Raw genomic sequence first — 17,232 nt, forward strand, 5'->3', positions numbered from 1 at the left:
ATGAGGCCATTTTTTGTCTTTGATTTGTCAAGGTGGCCAACATAACGCGTCAAATCCGTCTATCAGCAGCTCAACAACTAGCAGACTGCTAGCAAGCGTTTATGAATCATACTTCTTGACAACCGTCTAACAAGCTTAATCAGTCTGCTAAGTAACAGACCGATCAAACTTCAATTAAGGATTTTTTATGAATAAGGCTGTAAGAAATCAGCCGATCGCAAGCAAGTCTGTAACGTCCAACGGACCTCACGATACTAACGCCATCTAGCGATATTTCGCCTGCCAGAAGAGCATTTATACCTGCTGACCTGGCAACGTTGCATTTTTGTTAGTTTTTCTCGATTATTCCATAAGTTCCATGAGTTTTCCTAAAAAAAAGTTAAAAGGGTGTACATTTGTTTATTTTGTCTTGCAATTGCTTGATTAGCTCGAAATAATACATTTTACTCATCACTTACACTAAGTGGCACCACTTTCTGAAAATTCCGCGTAGACCACTCGTGTTCGTCGTAGCACCGTAGCGTAGCCCGTAGCGCGCAAAGACGACGCGGTTGCCTAGCAACGGTTACTAATATTTATCTATTCTATTCACATTTTTTGTTTTTATTACGAACCAAAATGCCGCATGACGACAATCCATGGCAACCAGACGGGCAGCCAAAAAAAACAAAGATTACAAAAATGTAGTCGGAAAACGCAATCGGCATAAATGCGGCATTGTTGTGAAACCATATATTTTGTTCAATAAAATGGCTGTGTGAACGAACGATGTCAGGTAAGATAAACTATGCATTAGAATTAAGACAGTTTTCAATCAAATTATCTTAAAAGTCGCTAATTATTTCTGATACTGCCAGTAGGTAGGTACCTACGCATTTAGATTCGGAATTATTTTCTATTTTCATATAATATACTGAGCGGCAAAAAATCTGGCCCTCAAATGTATGCAGAATCGGTAATTTTGTATGAAGGGTGGGCCAAATTTTGTGCCGATGAGTATATAATGAATTACTTTGGTAAGAAGCAAGCAACTAACTTATTTAAATGCAATCACTGAGGCGTACGTAATGGATTTAGAATCTCAGTTTATGCATGAAAGTTAGCTTCTTATTTTATTTACTGTTACTCATAGTTATCTTAATTACTGATTTTGTAAAGTATGTACCTAGAGCTAACCTAGAGCTTTTATTTGAAGCGAAAGAAAATACCGCTGTTAAAGCTAACCTATAGCTTTTATTAACGCATTTAAACATTTATTGCTCTTTACGGAAATACTTAGTTCTATTTCTGGACCCCATAGGGATACTATATACCGTACTAACTACCTACTACTATTCAGGATATCCGGAATTGCGATGTAACTTGAGGAAGTTAATAGACTGGAGTATTAGGTATTCAATTTTGAACCCAAATGTCTTAGGAAAATGTGTGATTTTCTTTTGTCTTCATATTATTTGCTACCGGCACCTTTCTTTGTTCGGTGAACTTCTAAAAAATATCATGTACTTATTTCATTAAGATATTTATAGGATTCAATCAAACTCTACTTAATAGTCCAGTATATCACTTCCTTAAGTTTCTACATCTTTAGGTATTCTCTGCAAGTCTGCAGCCTTAATTAATAATTTATGTTTACATGCTTAGAATAAAAATCATAGCGGCTATAATGTTAGTATTAAGTTACATTAATAGTAGGAACATCGGTAGTGAGAAAATAAGATAGATTTACAATAGGTACTGGGACCAGGTAATACGAGTAAATAATAGTTTGTTCTGGGCCCGCGTGGGAACTATGGCCCAAGCCCTCTTATTCTGAGAGGAGGCCTGTGCCCAGCAGTGGGACGTATATAGGCTGGGACGAATAGTTATTTGTGCAACAAGAGAGCAAAGTTGTTTTTTGTTACGAGTGTTAATTTTGAATCCCGAGTAAGCGAAGGATTCTATAATTGAATCACGAGCGATAGCGAGTGATTCTAGGTTAGAATCCTGAGAGCAGCAAGGGATTCAAATAAACGAGTTGCAAAAAACTTTGGTCTCGTGTGACACATACAATTTTTCACCTCAGCAGCTAGAACATAATTTAAATGTAACATAAGAATAAAACCACATATACCTACCTGTTTACAAAACAAACACATATTTTTTTAAATATAATCCGATTATTATGAAACAAATATAATAATCACATTTGAAACCATAAAAAAGTGTCCAGTAGATACAATATAAACCTCATACCTACTCATAACATGCATTGTAATTTGAACTTAGAACTTCTTGTACTAATGTCACACTTATTTTGTAATACTGCAAAAAGCCTCATCTTGGGGTCATTAAAAAAGTTGAACAATAAACGTATAATTTATTATAAATCTTATTAAACCTTTTAATATGAATTTTATTAAGATTTCTATTACATAAACATAAATTTATTCAAGTTAACAAATATTTATTCCAACTGTAGAGGCAGTATACGGATTTCTTTAATAAAAAAGAACAAGAGAAGCGGCTTTCGTGCAACGAGGTTGCATACTTTATTAAAATATCGGGAAAATTTACATTATGGAAATATTTCGTTGTCATGTAATTTATTAGGTAGGTATCGATATATTTTTAATACCAAAAATTTAATTTAAGATTGTAATCAACACATCTGATCCTATCTCTCGCTTTTATCGTGTTGAAGTAAAATGACAGATCAAATTAAATTCAAATATTTGGAATTCAGTGAGTAGACCCAACACTGTACTCAGCATTTAAAAAAAAAAATTACTTTGTCTCACGGAGTGAGAAAAATGCGATTTTGCTCACTGATTTGTCATAGCGAAACCTGCCTGTTTGAGGTGCCGAGGTGAAAAATAAATGACAAGCGTCAACTACGTTGCCTGTCGATGCATTCAATTGTACGTTTTCTTTTGATGGGTAAAAATACTACCTGTTGCCCGCTAATCCCTCTGCGACGAATTCGTTTATCGCTCTCGTGGCATCTATGCAATTTTGTAAACTTTTAGAACCCTTTTGTGTTCCTTCCCGGGACTCAAACTCAAACTATCTCTATGCAACATTTCATCTAAATCGGTTCAGCGATTTAACGTAAATAAGTATCAGACATACACACTTTCATATTTATTATGTTAGTATAATATTGATTGGTTCCTGAAAAAGACGCCTAAGTAAAAAAACTTCACAATGACATTAAGAAATAAAAGATCCAGTGGAATGGTTACATCGCCGTAGACATGTCACGTGTGTTACGAGTCGCAGTATGTGCAACACGAGCGTGGTCACGCTAGCCGCCGTGGAGCGTGAAGACGACGTGCCGACGTGCCGGGCCGGAACACGACACCAAATCACGCTACGAGAGATTAGGTTAGACTACACTGCCTGACTTATATACAAAATGTTGTAAAATTTATTCGGAGTGCTAGCTTTTGTCCGAGAGTTTGTCTGCCGAGAACTTTCTTATCGCTGTCCAGCGCTAACTATGCAATTTTCCGAGTTTAAACTATCCTATATGTCAATCCTAGATAGTGTCTCAAATGATCTCTGTATCAAAATATTTTTAGACAAAATAACGAGTCACTATCCATCCATACAAATTCACTGGTGTACTTACGTCTGTCTGTATCGATTTAAATAGTAACCTTTCTCTTTCTTTTTTCTTTGGACGCAAAATTATATGGTAGGGACATATAACAAAACAATAGTCGCATCTGGCTAAAATTCTAATAATATGAAAGACATACACTGCCTTCCAATTCAAGTGATATTGTTACGCGTGGGAAATGGAAATGACGGTTACGAAAATATTATAAAGATGTCATGCTTTCATGCATTCACTTGCTACATTTGCCTTAAGTTTTATTAACTTCAAAGACATGTTGTGCCCTGGTAAAGTAACTATACACTATTGTTTGACCGCATGCATTCTGTGTGTGCACTCGATTTTCGAGCCAACCATGACGGCAAGGAAGAAGGTTAATTTTTTTAGTGATCGATTAACATCGTCTTACGTATCCTTACACCTAATATACCTACCAGTTCTAATAAAACTTTAACTTGATTATATGTATAATAATTGAGACTTGATTTCAATTCAATTCAATTCTTAAAAGTATAGCTCCATCGATACTATCGATGATTCCGCCAATGTCGAGGTTGGAAAAGACACTATCGGTTAGCCGGTACGCCTTTGAAAAACACTCGTATGTCATTTCATGTCACGGTGTTAAAATTTCCTTTACTATACTGTAACCCATATTAGGGCTACTGATTTGATTACTAATACGATATATAAGTGGAAAATCATTAAATTTCGTTTTTTTTTAAATATTGTATGGAGATAAAGTCTTCTTGTGACTCAACTTTCACACCAAACTCGTTTTTTCGGATTTCAATGTTTTTTTCCACTGGTATCGTATTAGTAATCATTAGCCTAATACGGGTGACAGTATAGTAGTATTTTTTAACACTCTGTACATGTATTCATGTCTAAATTTTAAAGGGCAATTACCTCGCTGTACTAGGTAGGTACGAGTACCTATCTTTATTTTGATACAAATAAGTGTTATATACATATATGAATATCTACACACACTACATCATCAATATCATCCAAATTCATCCAAGATGAAACTGATCAAGTGGTGATACATACCTGAGAGGTGTTATATATGTGTTATTTAGTAGGTTTTATAAAGCTTATTGAGTTCCTAACTCCCAGCAGTTATATTATATTGCATGAGTTCAAGTTATTTTAGAATCAATTCTCAGTCCCGTTAAAAATAGTTGTTAGCCATTGAATCGTTAGTGGAAGAGGGCGATGGCGTGTCGCTGTAAACGGTTCTACAATCGACGACTTACCGCCAATCTTATTGAGGCACTAAGTTTAAACTGCGGCGCATACAGGTTGATGCTACAAAGGCAGCCTTAAAAATCATGCCTACTCGTATCACTTGATATATACATTTTTTCAAGTAGGTACCTACAGTCAAGTGTAAAAATACGAACTTATTCAAAGTTTCAAAAAAAGTACCACAGACTCTTATTCCGACGCAATAAGGGTGTAGTAACATGTTTTTGAGTGGTGCGAATAGATACTTATTTTTGCACTTGACTGTATATACTTTCAATTGGGTGAATCACGTATATGTGTAAAAGTTACATCGATTACATGATAGGTATTTAATTGAAGCTTCCGATTAGGGTAAAATATCTTAATTTAAATATTATCAAAAATAAATAATAAAGTCACTTTGCTACTGCGCGACTACACGTGCAAAATAGCTACGTCAATGCAACTCTCTTTAAAATTACACTATGTTTTCATGCGAAAGAAGATTACGATTATGATTAGGGACACACTTTGAAGCCAATATCGTGTTCTCTCGGAGGACTCTACTGTTTCCTAGACAAGCAAAACACGATATTGGCTTCAAAGTGTCTCCCTAATCGTAATCTTTTTTTTTAATTTAAAAACAAAATGTTTAATAGTCCTGTTAACGTTTAGAGTATCAAATTAAAACTCGACCCCATGACGTTATGATTTCAAAGTGAAGTTTAATTAAAACACGTAAGTCCTGCCTTTTTTTATTCACACACAGTTCTAAGTTGTGTGATTTTGGAAATGACTTACTTAAATTTAAAGTTCATATTTCATTGAAAAATGTGTACTCCACATTCAGCAGTTATTCTTAAAAAAATATTTGTACTTTGTGGAGTAGGTACACGAGGACTTAGGTAGTTTTTTTTTTTAGTTTTTTGGCAGCTATCTCTCTCAACGAATCGCCATCGCTATTCATTCATTCATTCATTCGATCCCTCGAATTCCCATGCTGCCAGGCTTTTGGGCACCATGCCACGGGGGCCTTTTTCAGATTTAATTTAGAAGGTGTTTAGTTTATAGTTAAGTTTTACTTATGGTAATTTTTTCTTAATATGTGTATTCTTAGTTTTATTTAATTGAATAAAGATTTGAAACAAAAAAGATAAAAAAGAAAATCAAATAATTAGGCACACTAAAAGTCGGTTTCCATTCGCCCTGTATACTGAACACGTATATTGGCACTAGGCTAGGCGAGGGTTCCTACGCCTAGGAAACTTGATCAGTGTTAACAATGTCCTTGTACCCTAAGGATGTAGAGTACACTTCTATATATACGCGCGACATTAATGGTATATCTGCTTAATTAAAAAGTTTACTGATTCAAAATGAAATATAACCATTAAAAAATAATAACAGTCATATTGAACATTTTAAACCTGAATTAAATAATCTGAAAAAAAGGCATTTATGTCTTGCTGAACATGTCCTATGTAGAAAAGTTTACCTAATCTTGAATTCTTGACAAATCCACACTTTTTCACCCCACTTTGTTGGGTTTCAATTTTTTTCAGTTAGCAAAAAAAAGTGTAAAACAAGAATTACTAAGATTACCTTTTATTTACTCTTCATCAGACAGTGAAGAGAGCGATGGGGAAGGCGGCCTCGGCAACCTCAACCGGCTGATCGTGCGACCGCCGGGGCACAGCGGCAAGGCCAAGCGGGGCCAGCTGTGCTTCGACGCCGCCTTCGAGTGCGGGAACCTGGGCCGCGCCGACCACATCACTGAGCTCGAGTATGACCTCTTCGTGAGGCCGGACACCTGCCGCCCGCGCTCTCGGTTCTGGTTCAACTTTACCGTGGAAAATGTCAAACAGGATCAAGTAATCGTCACTTGTTTCTCACACGTTTCTTGCAACTGTTTATTTTTAGCGAAATTGTCATTCTCTGCGGGATACCTATATAAGTATACCGCTATATCGTTAAGCTCTGCAAAATCCCGCGCGAGATTGCATTGAGATCGAATCGACCTCAATAGTATTTACTTTTTTTTCAGAGAGTAATTTTCAACATCGTCAACTTGGGTAAGGAGCGAACTTTATACAATGGAGAAATGACACCACTAGTCAAGTCGACCTCGCGTCAAAAATGGTTAGTTCACAGCATACAAGCGTGGGAGTGCATGTTTGTAGTTTGTAGCAATTACTTTGAGCCGTACATCACGTCACGTACACGTTGGACAGGCCCGACGCTTTGATTGTGCTACGTCGAGGCAGTCGAGGCCCGCACCGATCCTAATCGCGGAGTTAACCATGCATGCATTAACCGTATAAACGATAAACCTTTTAAACGATATTGCATGCATACACAGGGTAGATTAATTCATACAAATAAGTACCTATTTCTACAGAGCTATAAATGGTATGGACCATTTATAGTCTTTTTCGAAAAATCATTACGGCTCTTTGTAGCGGCTTAATATAAACTATTAATTCTAATCAAATGTTACTTGAAAAATGTATGGAAAATAAATTTTAATTAAAGGATAAGTTCACCTTTTTACACTTTATTTTGTCGCCGTTACTTTGCGATATTTTAAGCAATGAAGACGAAGAGTTAAGTATGCCGTATATATTGAGCCAACACTCTTTGGCATCTAAACGAAACCTTACTTAAGCAGCCTGATGAGAGCTTAGCATAACTGTATCTGGTCTCGGAGTTAAATTCTACCGGGGAAAACGAGAACAAAATAAATACATGGAGTTTTTCAGGCAAAGAATCCCGCGGCGCTTCATCTTCTACCACAACTCACCCGCGCACCGCGGCCGCCGGGTCCTGAGCATGGCGTTCGGTTTCGACCGCGAGGAGGACGTCTATCAGTTCTCAGCAGCAGTACCATACTCCTACTCCCGCCTGCAGAAGTACCTGGCTGTGTGGGAGAAGCGAGCGCAGACCTTTGCTACCAGGGAAACCATAGCGCAGACTACGGTGAGATTAGGTTACCTACTCGTAATGATATGTACATACAAACGAAAGTAAACGATAGAAGACTAGAAACTATAGTTTTGATTACTTAAGTTATCTGCTCATTGAGTTGTAAAAACAAATAACATTTAAATTTAAATTTCCTTTTCTAAATTCCACACCTGTTCAATTTACGTCAAGTAGCCATTCTATTCAGAGCCTCCGAGCTGAACACTTACCTTTATTTTATCCTAGATCCTATAAATCTCTTTAAACTCCATAATAAGCTCATAATTTACTACTCCTACACGAAGGAAGGTTTTATAATTGTACAGTGCATTTTGTGAAGTTTCATAAGATCATTAGATCGTAATACTGCTGGACTTCAGTGCCATTGATTTATTAAATAAAGAACTGGGCACGGAAACGTAAGTTGATTAACTATGTATTTTTATAATTGTTGATACAGTGTCAAAGCATAGGTACCTTTTAGATACTTAAGACCGCGTCTGTTTGTCCGCAGGTGCCCTTTTATTATTATCCTAAATAAATAACACTTTCTGCCCTATTCCTGTCTTCTTCCTTCATCCGAACAACTTCCCCGGACACCACCCCGTGACAGAGTATCTAAGACTCTAAGTCCACATAACATACCTAACCTACATATAGATACTTAGGTATAGAGTCATTCACGATGACGCTTGCCGAGGTTCTTATAACAATGTCATTAATGTCTAATTTTGACAAAATCACGCGTATTCGTGGATGGCACTAGGTATACATACAGATACACATAACATATTTCTACATAAATATTTATTCTTCCACTATCCACGAAGCTATACCCCACCCATGGGGTACCTACTTCCGTTCATTTGTATTTTTTAAGAAGATTGCTGTAGCTTTTCCATGCTGCTTTTAAAACTAAACTTCACAGTAGCCAGATGGTAGTCAGCGCAGGCCCCGGCGTAGAGCAAGAGTTGTCGCTGTAGGCGCCAGATGGCAGGGGCCGCCATTTTCCAGTTTCCAGTGTAAAATAAAATTATGATGGCGCCTTTTGAGAGGCGCGGAAGCGGTGTAGGCAATCTCGCTCTACCTTGATCAAGGGCAAGAACCGGCGCTGATGGTAGTATAGTAGCACCAGACGTAGTAGATATAGAGGTATTAAAATAACTCGACTCGTACCGTAGCAATCCGACGTCGTCAGGCTTATAACGGGCCATCAAAAGTGTCTACACCATAAATAGTTTATTTATAGGATGATACGATACAATAGCCTAAATTTTGCTTTTGATAAAGTTCTTAAGGTTCTGAATAGGTTGACCGGTCTCTTTACTATACGTGATGCGACAAGCTATATCGGTTTGCTATGACATTTATTAGACCAGGTCACAGAATACTAAAATGTGTTAAAGAAATTTTCAATATTACTTATCCTTAACTCCTCCTCCTCCTTAAAAACTTAACGTACGAGTGCTCGTCGCTGTCCCAATAGTTGGCATCTTTAATCTAATGTCATTAGCAATACAGATGACAGCAGGGTGACGGCTATTGGGAATTAGCGTGTCGTGTCGAGCACTCGTACGTTTACCTTAACCCTTTGACCGCCACGGTCGGCAAAACGCGACAGCTGAAAATCGTGCCATAGGTGCCACGTCGGAATTACGTGGCGCCTATGGAGAGGAGAATTTCGGAAAATCGCTCCATAGGCGCCACGTAATGCCGACATGGCACCTATGGCACGATTTTCAGCTGCCGCGTTTTGCCGACCGTGGCGGTCAAAGGGTTAATATGATTATAAATGCGAAAGTAACACTGTCTGTCTATCTGCTATCTCTTCAAGTCTTCACGCTTAAACCGCTGAATCAATTTAGATGAAATTTGGTATGGAGATAGTCTGAGACATTGGGTGGGAAGGACATATGATAGTTTATATTCCAGAATAAATAATCAATCGTCATTAAACCAGCTCTCATACACTATATTTATGAATATAACAAACAGGCATTTCATTTTTTTTAAAACAGCAAAAACGAAAAGTGGACCTTGTCACCATCGGCGACTTGCTTCAAGACAAGGAGCGAGAGGAGCCGCCGAAGGGCAAGCCTGGCGCGAAGAAGCGCGTCGTACTCATCATGGCGCGGACGCACGGCGGCGAGCCCCCGGCCTCCTTCATATGCCAAGGTCTTTGAATTAACCCGAAATGTGTTCATTATGTACCTACAGAGCGAGAATCTCAAACCCCCAAAAAACAATTTTCAATGAGTAATTATTGCCACACACGCACAGAATTCTCCAATTGAAATTTTACAGTTAATGTATAGACTCTACTATTTTTTGTTTCCAGGATTCTTGGACTATTTATTGACTTCATCAGAAAAGGCTTTGGCGCTACGGAATGGTATAGTTATACAGGTAATAATTATAGTTACCTAATTAACGCATTATACCTAACTACCTATTTTGCTATTAACTGGAAATTACTTACGTAAGGTTCTTTAAAAAAAGTTTAGTCGTGTACCAAAGTCCCGAACACAGATATATCTATCTATATCTGTGGTTCGCAAGTGAAAACATAAACACAAAACCTTGCTTGTATTTAAGCTTGCTAAATTAGAGTGCCAAAATCGACAAACTGTGCACAATGTTTATAGCTCTATCCTTGTTACGTGGGCAGGTGGTCCCGATGCTTAACCCAGACGGGGTGTTCCTGGGCAACCAGCGCTCGGACCTGCTGGGCTCCGATCTCAACCGCAGCTGGGTGCGGGCCACCACGTTCGCGCACCCCGCCGCCGTCGCTGTAAATGATCTCGTCTCTAAGCTCGTCGCCGAGAAGGTACCTAGTAATTGTTTCGCTATGCGGTTTTTAACCAAAATAAAAATGGTCACTTGTTGTAACCGTGAATGTGAAAAGTTTCTTGGGCCACTAGCACAGCGTACATAGAATAGTATAGGCATTATACTATTAATGGCTCTTTCAGCTGTAGTTGTTCTAAATTGCTGAGATATTATATTTTTTACGTTTTCAAACCGCGTGGATCACCCACTTTAAACAATTTCGACTGAATCGACATATCACGAGAATCTGTTGAGGAATGCGACTTGTAAGTAGATGAGAACAGCCAGACATCCGGATAGACAAACGAAAGCAGTTTTGTGCTCACTCACTTGGTCAAATAATATCTGTATCTAATACATCTGCTGTCAACTTGGTCTTTGGCTTAGAAACTCTATTGAGAAGACAACGAAAGTAATGTCACGTAATCTTCTTTTTCAGACGCTGCAACTGGATTTTATAATAGACTTACACGCGGACATAAGTTTCGAAGGCGTTTTTGTTAGGGGCAACTCGTACGACGACGTGTATAGGTAAACTGCTAATAATTATACTTAGAACCTTAGCTCATTACATTTTGCCCTCTCTTAAAATAGTTAAGAGTCTGAACCAATAGTTATTTTCAAAACGTTGCAGGTTCGAGCGTCACGCCGTCCTGCCCAAGTTCCTGTCATCCCGTGTGGAAGCGTGGCGCGCGGAGGCCTGCCTGTACAACGCGGACCCGCTGGCGGCCGGGGCGGCGCGGCGCGCCCTGCCCGAGGGCGCCATCGACGCGTACACGGTGCTGGCGTCGCTGGGCGGCCGCCGGCTCAGCCCCAAGGGGCCCTACATACACTATACGGAGGATGCTTGTATCCTTTAAATAGCTCGACTAATGGCCACTTGATGATGGCCAATTATGTTAGTGGTTAAACTTGATGTAGGTAAGTTTGTCAGCTCCGATCATTTGTATATGTATCTAATTTACCCACTTATAATACTAGTTTCATATATATTAAACGACATACAGTGCAGATTATTAGTGTAACAATTGGGCAAGGCAAGAAGGTGCGCATATGGCCCGATGACCTACATTACAGCATTTTCCGCAGCGACCACTGTGCTGACAGGCGGATACAGTGTATCAATTAGTCATACGATTAATACTTACACAGAATGCGCGCCGGAATAGATTAAAGAAAGATTGAAGCAATAAATGAGGTATAGGCACGGGTATAACTGACAGATTCCGTAGGATACGTAAGATACCCGCGCGATATTATTTGTTTTGCAGCCCAAGGTCGATTGAGACTTTGGTTATCATTTTTATTTCATTTGTTATATTTTATGTAACTAAACGCTAAATAGAACAGTAAAAGAGTCTCAGGTTGTTACGTTCGGTTATCTAAGTTACCCGATTTCAACTAAATACAGTGTAGCCAACCCCATCTATTAGTGAGTAGACGCACTATTAAAACACTTGATATTTTAATGTTTTGTCTCCGTAATTACGTTTCGCACTAAGTTACACCTGTTTTAACATTGATCGAGACTGAATATAGTTATTTTGTCATGTATGCATAAGTAAATGAACTTATGAAACTGTTAAGTTTAGTTCAACTAGCGCCATCTAGTTTATCATCATCACATCACACTTATAACGTTTCCGCAACCTTAGCAAACCAACAGATGCCAAAATTGGTAGGGCCCTAGCGAAGGCTCTTTGCGACTACTATCGTCACATCGGGGTGATTCCACATCGGAAGGCTGTTACGTCGAAGAAGAAGGACGCTCGCGGGCGCAGGCGGCGCCGGCGTCCCGCCGAGCGAGAAAGGCCAGTCATCCATGCTTGGACACACGAACACAAACTACCGCACATACAAACTAAAATGTAGGTTAAGCCACGCACTAATGTTATTAACTTTTATGGCACAGAGAGCGACACGAGTTACTTGGATCTGCGCCACAATATTCCACTGCACCAGCAAGTACCTACAGTAACACAGAGAAACCGGGGAGCTACTAGGAAATTCGACATTCAAAGTTCCTATCGTATCGTCCCTCTAACACCTATTAAATACTTTCACAAACTAATAACATTTTTGAGAGGTGTACCTATTTAAGCCGTCACGGTTTTTTTGTTTGAAACAGATTTAATTACTTAGTTAGGCAATTTTCATATATTATAAAATATAATATGGAAAATAAGCTGACTCGACCAGTAGACGAAAAACGCATCTAGCACGACTGGTTCCTAATGTTTAATATGGTTAATATTCTAACTAAATACTTTAATGAAACTGATAAATGTTTAAAATATTTTTTTATCTGAGTACAAAAGTTGAGCTGATGGATAAGTGTTTAATTTTTACTTTTAAATTTTAAATTACTTACAGGTAAAAAAAACAATTGATGACAAAATGGATACTTTTTTTTTTAATTATGCCAGCCAGTAGAAAAATACCATTCGAAGATGATAAAAGTTCTTAACTATAAAAAAGCGCTAACAAATGAGGGCTATCGTTTTTTGTCTCACTAGATGGCGCACTGTTGCGTGAGGTTTTTAAGTATGGCTTTCAAAGTCTGTTATTACGGGCGTGAAAACAAAGTTTAGATTAAAATCATATTTAATACACCTTAAAACCGTATCATAAAAATATCGAGCATGCCACAGTGTTGCATAGTCCCCGTTTTGTTCGGAAAAAAGGGAGGACAAAGGTTTCCGAAAGACAAAACTGTCTCAAAACACAGACATTCATTGCCCCGGAACGCATATTTGCCATAATTAATTTCAAATATTGTAAAATATTCACAAAATTATTCTAATTATAAATAAACCCGCGTAGCTCACCCAAAAACTATGAGATTTGACATTTCGGAGACCTCACGCTACACTAGCGCCTCTAGTGGCGAATTCATACGCGATAGCAATGACGGCTGAATCCGTTGTGTCTTTTTATCTTTGCACTTGACTATACCTACTTACCCTATATCTATGATTCAATGAACTAATTTAATTATATTATATATTTAATTATATTAATACTAATATGACAAAGGTATTGCTTTCATCTCATTTGAGCGCGACATTTATTCATCACAATTTTAGGCATATTTAAAGTATCGCAAGTAACATACTTAAGTAAGTAGTTTAGATTTCTTCTTCTAGTGGTTGTACCTAAGGTAGCGTTAACGCAGAGTAAACATTGCTTTGAATGCAATGTGACACCTCGCAGTTCACAACGATTGCTATACTTGTCATTGTTGACGTCACGTTACGTAAAATTGTCAAAATCGGGTCAAAATTAAATATTTTCATGATTTTAATTGTAGACAGTGGACACACCGTAGATAGTTATAGGTAGAGTCATTCACGATGACGCGTGCCGTGGTTCTTATTACAATGTCATTAATGGCTAATTTTTATTACTACTTATACCTATTACTTAGTACGCAATCTAGTGGGAATCCCACTTGTTACGGCGCCATGACACTGTTAAGTAGATACTAAATATGAACATCATAATCGAAACAAACTGCTGCTTTATGCACAAGGAAGTAGACACGTCCTAACTATCATCGGGTTGCATGCATCGCAGGTCTCCGTCGTCGTCTCCCGAGCGGCGCGTGGTGCCGGCGCGCGTGCTGTCGCCGCCGCTGCCAGCCGCGTCGCCGCCGCCGCTGCGCGCGCTGCCCCCGCGCACGGCGCGCACGCTGCGGCGCGCCCGCCCTCGACCCGACCCCGACCCCCTGCTGCACCCCTTGCTGCCTCTTATTACCGGTAATTGGGTAGATTTATGGTAAAAAAATAGTAGATTGTACAACGAGAGCACAAAATGAGCCATTTTACCCGACAAGTTCATATAGCCACGTGGATAGACACGCCGAGGGGATATTGGGTGTAATGCTCAAGTTTTATACTCTGATTTTCACTTCGATTGAGAGGAACTTAAATAGCAACAGTGGAAATAATTGTTCATTTACTAGGTACCTTTTATTTTTGATGCATTGCTATATAATTAATTAAACATTTTAAGTTTTATTGATTTATTTTAATTGATTTAATTGATTTTTGAAAGAGGATTTGAACTTTGATCTGTCATTTCACAACACAACACGAAGATAAGAGATGTAAGATCAATCTTAAAATAAATTTACTAAAAGTATAAAAAATATCTAATAATTAAATTACATTACAAAAATTTTTCCAAAAATGTAATTTTTCCAACGAAATCTTTTCCCGAATAAAGTATGCACTCATTGCACGAAAGCCGCTTCTCTTGTTTTTTTTTTATAAAAGAATTCCGTATACTGCCTCTACAGTTGGAATAAATATTTGTTAAATTGAATGAATTTTTAACAAAAATCATAATTTAATTATTTAATTTAATTTGTAAAACTTTAAAATTTAAAAGGTTTAATAACATTTATAATAAATTATACGTTTATTGTTCAACCTTTTTAATGACCCCAAGATGAGGCTTTTTGCAGAATTAAAAAATGAGTGTGACATTAGTACAAGAAGTTCTTCAAATTACAATGCATGTTATGAGTATGAGATTTGTATTGTATCTACTGGACACTATTTATAGTTTTAAGGGGCTGTTTCACCATCCATTGATTAGCGTTAACCGACGGTTAAATATTCGGACAAAACAAATAGAGACGGCATCACATTTAACCGTCAGTTAACACTAATCAATGGATGGTGAAACAGCCCCTAATTGTGATTATTATTATTTGATTCTTTGATTCTTAATAATCAGATTATATTTAAAAAAAATGTGTTTTGTAAACAGGTAGGTATATGTGGTTTTATGATTTCACTCCTTAGTAAAAAGTTTACCTACTAAGGAGTGACGTCACACGGAACTTAACCGACAATAATGTCCATATTTTTTGTTTAATTGATAAAAAATTTGTCCAATATTTTTTCCAAATCTAACTGATGGACTAGTTAGTGATGGATTTAGGAATCTGATGTATTGTAAAGTTTTATAAATTCCCGCGGTAGATAGTAGGTATATTAATGCAATAAAGAAATTCTTCGCCGGCGACTTCGCGCGCTGCATCAGTTAGTTTATTAGGTGTACAACTTTTCTACAAACAGTCTTAATTATGCTAGCTACTAGCTTAATTTTACAACTTCGTCGATCTGCGGCGAAATTTACGAATGTTTGACTTTTTGTTTGTTTTCAACTTATCTTGCTATAAGTGACAACAGATGGCGCTGCGTGTACGCTACTGAATCCAGTTTTGCGCCCCGTGAAAACCCACGAACATTAAGATCTTTGACGCACTCTAATTTTTTTTGTTAGTGGAAACTTATAGTTAGCTGGTTTGTCATTGGTTATAATTATGGTACCTACCTAACTTGGTGTAACTTGGGCTAAATATCAGAATGGAAAAAATATTATTGTTTTACTAAACAAAAACATTCGTATTTTTTTGGTTTCATAAAAGCCATACATAATGGAAACTTGGTCATTTGTTCTGCCCACTGGACTGCAAAACGTGATGGGCTACAAGCACGGCGCCAACATCTGGTAAACGTGGCAACCGAGAAGCCAACAAAACAAAGTTTCCAAAGAACCTAATATTCTTAATATTATTCCCATTGTTTTTTATACAGTTTTAATGAACTGAGACAATTAATTTGCTCACCCGCGACCTTAGCTATGTTTATGCAAGAATGTTCTCGATTCAATAAATTACAAAATTTAAAACAAAAATACAACACAAATAGGTATGTAGGTAGGTTATAATACTCGTATGAATATACGCATATTAAAACTAAAAATCAATCAATTTATGCTCTCGTTGTACAATCTACTATTTTTGACATGACACTATAAGTTGTAACATTGTTGTGCAGGTACAGCAGTCCGTACACCGCGGCTGTCCGTAGTAAACCTCAGCGCTATAGTGCGGGCGCCGCCCACGGCGGGCGCGCGCGCCCGGCCGCGCCTGGCCCGCGCCCCGCGGCCCTCGCACCCGCGGTTTACCAGCGATGAATACGACACGCAAGACACCGACGCATGAGTACCAGGAAAACGGACGCTGTATGCGCCCTGGGCAAGATTACTATGGCGCAATGCTTTCGAATCGACACTAACATCAGTGGCGTAGCTATCGGAGCGCTAGGCGGCCTCCTCAGTTCCTCACGCTCAGGATAAAAAAAGAAACAATGCCTCTACCTCCTCTAGAAGATTGTACCTTAGCAAAAATTTGGCCTGATTTCTATTATGCACTGGGGTTCTAAGTTACCTAGGCACGCCACTGACTACCATCACCTATTTCGAGCCAGCATAATTTCTACATAGATATTATAACGAAACGATTACTTATAAAGGGTCATACATAAATTACGTCACACCAATTTCGATTATATTTAGACTCTCGCACCCCATCATTATCATAAATCGCCAGACCACTGCCCTTAACGTGTGACGTTCTTTACAGATGATCGCACAGATCATCAAACCAGGAAACTAATTTCTGAAATCATATCATTCGAAAATGGTGAAAAATTGCCCAAAATTTGAAATAAGACTAACCCCCCAAAATAACGTGTATTTTTTAGTACAAATATTCTAAACTAAAAAATCAGAATATTATCTTTAATTATAACATA

The 17,232-nt window shown here is 38.1% G+C and overlaps 1 protein-coding gene across 1 annotated transcript; it reads left to right on the plus strand.

The window, feature by feature from the left end:
- The first annotated feature begins 628 nt into the window (after positions 1-628).
- On the plus strand, positions 629-17,229 carry LOC141426259 (cytosolic carboxypeptidase 6-like). The gene is made up of 12 exons (XM_074085109.1): positions 629-775; positions 6,455-6,702; positions 6,876-6,970; positions 7,591-7,807; positions 9,811-9,967; positions 10,131-10,198; positions 10,461-10,619; positions 11,061-11,152; positions 11,256-11,470; positions 12,288-12,432; positions 14,198-14,379; positions 16,474-17,229. The coding sequence occupies exons 1-12, from the start codon at positions 769-771 to the stop codon at positions 16,638-16,640; spliced, it is 1,752 nt and encodes a 583-aa protein (XP_073941210.1). The 5' UTR covers positions 629-768; the 3' UTR covers positions 16,641-17,229.
- The last annotated feature ends 3 nt before the right edge of the window (positions 17,230-17,232 follow it).

Source organism: Choristoneura fumiferana, chromosome 3 (assembly GCF_025370935.1).
Source record: "Choristoneura fumiferana chromosome 3, NRCan_CFum_1, whole genome shotgun sequence".
In the NCBI taxonomy this organism is placed as follows: domain Eukaryota; kingdom Metazoa; phylum Arthropoda; class Insecta; order Lepidoptera; family Tortricidae; genus Choristoneura; species Choristoneura fumiferana.

Excerpts from the sequence above, each read along its gene's own strand:
- LOC141426259 (XM_074085109.1), top strand. Across the intron at positions 6,703-6,875 it reads AAAATGTCAAACAGGATCAA|AGAGTAATTTTCAACATCGT; the intron begins GTAATCGTCACT and ends CTTTTTTTTCAG. Across the intron at positions 9,968-10,130 it reads GGCCTCCTTCATATGCCAAG|GATTCTTGGACTATTTATTG; the intron begins GTCTTTGAATTA and ends TTTTGTTTCCAG.